The sequence below is a fragment of the Pelophylax lessonae genome (genome assembly GCF_965119305.1).
Source record: "Pelophylax lessonae genome assembly, chromosome: 8".
NCBI lineage: Eukaryota > Metazoa > Chordata > Amphibia > Anura > Ranidae > Pelophylax > Pelophylax lessonae.
This window is the reverse complement of record NC_138775.1, coordinates 85,285,107-85,291,106: the sequence shown is the minus strand read 5'-3', so window position 1 is coordinate 85,291,106 and position 6,000 is coordinate 85,285,107. Positions and strand designations below refer to the sequence as shown.

Sequence of the window (6,000 nt, the reverse complement as noted above, 5' to 3'; positions counted from 1 at the left end):
TTTATAAAGAAATTTGATTTTTAAAATGTTTTATTTGATATGTTTTATAGCAAAAAATAAACATTTTTTTTTCTTTAAAATTGTTGGTCTTTTTTTTATTTTAGTGCAAAAAATAAAAAATGCAGTGGTGAGAAAATGCCATTTATGTACAGCAATGCATGACCATGCAATTGTCAGTTAAAGCAACGCAGTGCGGTATCCCAAAAAATGGCCGGGTAGTGAAGGGGGAGGGTAAATCTTCCGGAGGTCAAATGTTTAAGCAGTCTAGTGTTTAGCAATATTTGACTTTCTATTATTTATTAACATAGATATAAAAAATACTCAATGTTTTAATCAGAAAAAGCACATTGTAAACATGGCTTGTCTATGGCTGGTTTGCACTTTGCTGTTTTGTGCCCTTCTTCCAGTTAACAGTGATTTTGTTATTAAAGGACTCGGAAAAATTCAGGTAAGTTTATCTTCTTTTTCTGACAGGTGGAAAATAAGATTCAGAGTAGACATGCCAATGCTCTCAAATTGGATGGGAGACTGCTTTTGCTAAGTTTACAGCTTCTCTAGATCATGGGCATATCTTTCATTTATTGTTGGAGTGGCAGATGACATTATCAATGCTTTGCAACTGTCTTGTTTTAACTTCAGCTGTCAGCAATGGTACAAAGCATTAAAAAGTTATTTACAAATGAAATACATTTTTTTTATGTGAAAAGCGTAAATATATTGTATGTTAAAGGTGTAAAAATATTAGTGAACAAAGCAAACAAAATACGTTTTAATTATTAATAGTTTATAAAATAGAAGTGAACAAAAAAAATCAGCAGGAAAATATTAGTATAATACTAATGGAGGAGAACAAGGAGTTAATTAAGACTAATTAGTGTAAATTTGGGAATTAATAAGGGGTCAAACAGAGGAATGTTTTCTTACTTGAGAGGTTGCTTTAAACTGACTTCATCTGCAGATTAAAGTTAATCCCTTTGATCTGTAGATCAAGAAAAACAGTAAGATACAAATGTTTCTGAGCAATGTTGTTGATAAACATTGTCCAGTTTTTTTTTGACAGCTCTAATTGCTGTGACTTCAGTTTTAACTTCAGCTGTCAACAGGGAAAACCCACTGACAGTTGAAGGAGTCATTGGTTGTTAAGGACAAGGCGACCCTGCTCCTTAACAACTAATAATTGCCTGGAATCCCACTGTCAGCTGAAAAAACTGAGCCTGAAAGTATCGGTTTCAGGTATCGGAGCATGTGCACGAATACCGATACTCATGCAAATGCTTAGTATCGGTACAGATACCGGTATCGGTGCAACCCTAGTACAGAGGATATTTTTCCATGTCATGTGAAGTGTACAAAGGCAATGATGTTCCTAAATATTAGCAATAAAGTCTAGCGCTGATGATGATTATATAAGAAATCCGTAATCAGTGCATCTAACGTGGCTAAAAAGCCCAATAAACTACAAGGTATCAATCAGTGAAAATACTCATATGAATGTACATAACATATAACATTTTTAATCAATCATAAAATAATTCAGTCCACAAAACAAACCAAAGTTCTTCAGTAAATATCTTCAAATAAAATGCTTGAATTCTTCATTGTTAGTCTATCCACACCACTGTATGGACTACCCATTGTGGGGACTTGTAATATACTGACTGATGAGTAAGCCCTGACATCACTTGCCGATGCCTGCATTCCACCCTGCCTTACATTTGACGGTGATGGCTTGGACGGGCCTGCTGGCTGTTTACAATTAGAAAAAATTGATTTCTTGATTTTTGAGTAAGGCAAGATGGGCAATTTCCCCCTCTGCACAGATGAAAGGAGATGAACTGGACTGCCAAAAACCACAGGATAGAGAACTGCTGCAGGATTTGTTGAATCAGTCAATAACTGTAAATTTGATAATATTCTTTATATATTAGAACATCTTGTATCAGGCTCCCAGAACTCTCATCTCAAATTTGGAGACATAAAGCATGTGTTAACAAAATTCTCTAAGCGCCCAATTCCTAAGAATAAGAATAGGACCAAGAATTCCAAGAGGACATTCACATGTGCTCCTGGCTTGTCTGTTCACCTATACCTATTTTATAGATCTAGCAGAACCACTGCAGCACTGATTGATACCTTGTAGTTTTCTTGAGCTTATTAGCTACTAAGGGAGCACTGATTACGGATTTTTTTTTATATAATCATCATCAGCACCATGCTATTGTTTTTTTTTCTATTTGTGGGGGCACATATTGGTGTTACCAGCAGCAGATTGTTAGGACTCCTACAGTATCTCACAAAAGTAAGTACACCCCCCACATTTTTGTAAATATTTTATTATATCTTTTTATGTGACAACACTGAATTACACTTTGCTACAATGTAAGTGTACAGCTTGTATAACAGTGTAAATTTGCTGTCCCCTCAAAATAACTCAACACACAGCCATTAATGTCTAAACCAACAAACGTGAATACACCCCTAAGTAAAAATGTCAAAATTGGGCCCAATTAGCCATTTTCCCTCCCTTGTGTTACATAGTTTGTGAAGTTGAAAAAATATATCAGTCCATCCAGTTCAACCTATGATGTGTGTGTGTTTGCTGTAAACCATACATTGTATACCCCTGTATGTTGTGGTCTTTAAGGTGCTCACCTAATAGTTTTTTGAAACTATCGATGCTCCCTGCTAATACTACTGCTTGTGGAAGAGAATTCCACATCCGTACTGCTCTGACAGTAAAGAACCCCCTACGTATTTCATGGTTCAACCGTTTTTCCTCTAGTTTTAGTGAGTGGCCACGTGTCTTATTGTATTCCCTTTCTCTGAAAAGTTTGTTCCTTATGCTAGCTAGGGTCATCCCCAGTACAGTATTTGTACATTGATATCTTATCCCCCCTCAAGCGTCTCTTCTCCAGAGAGAATAAGTTCAGTGTTGTAGTCTTTCCTCATAGCTGATGTCCTCCATTCCCCTAATTTTTTTTGTTGCCCTTCTCTGGACTCTCTCCAGTTCCAGCACATCCTTTCCAAGGACCGGTGCCCAGAACTGGACAGCATACTCCAGATGTGGCCTGACCAGAGTCTTGTAGAGTGGGAGAATAATTTATTTATTTCTGGAGTGAATCCCCTTTTTTATACATGCCAGTATTTTGTTGGCTTTGCTTGCAGCGGCTTGGCATTGCATGCCACTGTCAAGCCTGTTGTCCACTAGTACCCCCAGGTCCTTTTCCATCTTAGATTCCCTCAGAGGTTCCCCCATTAGTGAGTAGCTTGCTTTTGTGTTTTTGACGCCCAAGTGCATTACTTTACATTTCTCAACATTAAACCTCATCTGCCATGTAGTTGCCCACCCCATTATTTTGTTCAGGTCCGCTTGTAAGGTTTCCACATCCTGCATAGAAGATATTGGCATGCTTAGTTTAGTATCATCCGCAAATACAGAGATTGTGCTAGATATCCCCTCCTCTAGGTCGTTTATAAATAAAGTAAACAGGATTGGTCCCAGAACAGAACCTTGGGGGACCCCACTTTTCACACCCGCTCAATCCGAGTTCTCCCCATTTATCACCACCCTCTGGACTCTCCACTGGAGCCAGTTCTCTATCCAGGTACTCACCCTATGGTCCATGCCTACGTACCTTAGTTTGTACAGTAAGTGTTTGTGGGGAACTGTGTCAAATCCCTTTGCAAAGTCCAGATACACCACATCCACAGGCCTTCTTTTATCTAGATGGCAGCTCACTTCATCGTAGAAGGTTAATAGATTTGTCTGGCAAGAACGATTTTTCATGAAACTATGCTGATTACTCTTAATAATACAGTTTTCATTACTAAAGTCTTGGATGTATTCCCTTAACATCCCCTCCAAAATCTTGCAGACTACTGATGTTAAGCTGACCGGCCTATAGTTACCCGGGATATATCTCGGCCCCTTTTTAAATATTGGTACCACGTTGACTTTTTTCCAATCAGCTGGCACCATACCCATCTTTAGACTATCCTTAAAGATCAAGAATAATGGCCTGTTTATCACCTGGCTGAGCTCTTTAAGAACCCTCGGGTGCAAGCCATCCGGTCCAGGTGATTTATTTATGTGAAGTTTCTCTAGTTTAGTTCTAAGTCTATCCTCTGTTAGCCATGGGGGTACTTACTGAAGTGTATTATTTCGTTTAGCATTACAAGCTGGGTTAGTGTAGCCCCTCAATTCTTTTGTGAATACTAAAGAGAAGAAATGATTTAACACTTTCGCCTTCTCTCTGTCCTCTGTGGCCAGATTTCTTTCATCGTTGTTTATGGGGCCAATGTGTTCTGGCCTCACTTTCTTATTATTTATATGCTTAAATAATTTATTGTTTTTTTTTTTACTCTCTTCCGCTATATGTCTCTCATGTTCTATTTTAGCCGCCTTGATTTCGCCTTTACATTTCTTATTACAGGGCTCAAAATTTTAAGTCCTGAGCTACTAGCCAGGCCTTAAGTGTTACTCGCCACCAGTTGCCCCACCCAACTCCTACCCCGCCCCTAATCCCGCCCCTAAACACGCCTTGATAAATTATCTAATAGAATGACACTGTTAAATGTTTTTGCATTATTGCAGAAGTTATAAAAATAAATATTAATAACAACATTATCAGTGCCCATCAGTGCAGCAGCATCAATGAAGCTTATCAGTACGGCCTGATCAGTGCCTATCAGTGAAACCTCACCAGTGCCCATCAGTGCATCCTCACCAGTGCCCATCAATGAAGCCTCACCAGTGCCCATCAATGCAGCCTCACCAGTGCCCATCAATGCAGCCTCACAAGCACCCATCAATGCAGCCTCCCCTGTGCCCATCAATGCAACCTCACCTGTGCCCATCAATGCAGCCTCACCCGTTCCCGTCAATGCAACCTCACCCCTGCCTGTCAATGCAACCTCATCCATACCCGTCAATGCAACATCACCCATGCCCGCCAATGCAGTTTCATCTGAGCCCCTCAATGCAGCTTCATCCGAGCCCCTCAATGCAGCTTCATCTGAGCCCCTCAATGCAGCTTCACCTGTGCCCATCAATGCAGCTTCACCCATGCCCATCAATGCAGCTTTACCTGTGCCCATCAATGCAGCTTCACCTGTGCCCATCAATGCAGCTTTAACTGTGCCATCAATGCAGCTTTAACTGTGCCATCAATGCAGCTTTAATTGGGCCCAGTAATGCAGCTTCACTTGTGCCCGTCAATGCATTTACCAGTGCAGGGGAAGAGAGAGGAGAGGAAGAGGAAATATGTTCGGATAAGCAAAAAGCATGATCGTTCCACTGTAACAGCTTTAATTGTAATTGCCGGGCGTTCGCAGACACACACAGTCCCGCCTCCTAGCCCGACTCCTTTGATAGACGTCACACGTCCCGGTTGGCCAGGTGTTCTGTCTATCAAAGAAGCCGGGCTAGGAGGCGGGACTGTGTGTGTCTGCGAGCGCCCGGCAATTACAATTAAAGCTGTTACAGCGGAACGATCGTGCTTTGTGATTATCCGGCCAGATTTCCTCTTCCTCTCCTCTCTCTTCCCCTGCACTGGTAAGTGCATTGACGGGCACGATCCACGCTCTATGGTAATCTACTCCATCGGCTTTCCTCTTCCCCTGAGTGGCACCCGGCCGGAGCAGCCCCACGCTCGCCATAAATAATTTGCTCTTTTAAATTTATTTCCCTTTGGAATGCACTGGCCAATCCCTTTATTTAGTATGCTCTTGAAGCACTCCCATTTTTCCTCCGTGTTCTTTGTTCCTAGGGTTCTATCCCATTTGATATTTTCTAGCAAAGAGCGCAGTCTTGGGAAATATGCTCTTTTGAAATTCAGTGTCCATATATTACCCTTGTGTTTCCTATTACTATGAATAATACTGAAACTAATTGACCTATGGTCACTATTTCCTAAGTTGCCTTGTATTTCTATATCTGTGAGCAGGTCTGTATTGTTGGTAATCAGTAGGTTAAGTACCGCATTGTTCCTTGTCGGTGCG

At 40.7% G+C, this 6,000-nt stretch overlaps 1 protein-coding gene across 1 annotated transcript in view; it reads left to right on the top strand.

Moving 5' to 3' along the window:
* Positions 1-330: 330 nt before the first annotated feature.
* LOC309562159 (inter-alpha-trypsin inhibitor heavy chain H3-like) overlaps positions 331-6,000 on the top strand; it is a 234,519-nt gene continuing 228,849 nt past the window's right edge. Inside the window, exon 1 of the mRNA XM_082266284.1 lies at positions 331-448. Coding sequence (XP_082122410.1) covers positions 356-448 — 93 coding nt within the window. The 5' untranslated portion in view covers positions 331-355. The remainder of the gene's footprint in view (positions 449-6,000) is intronic.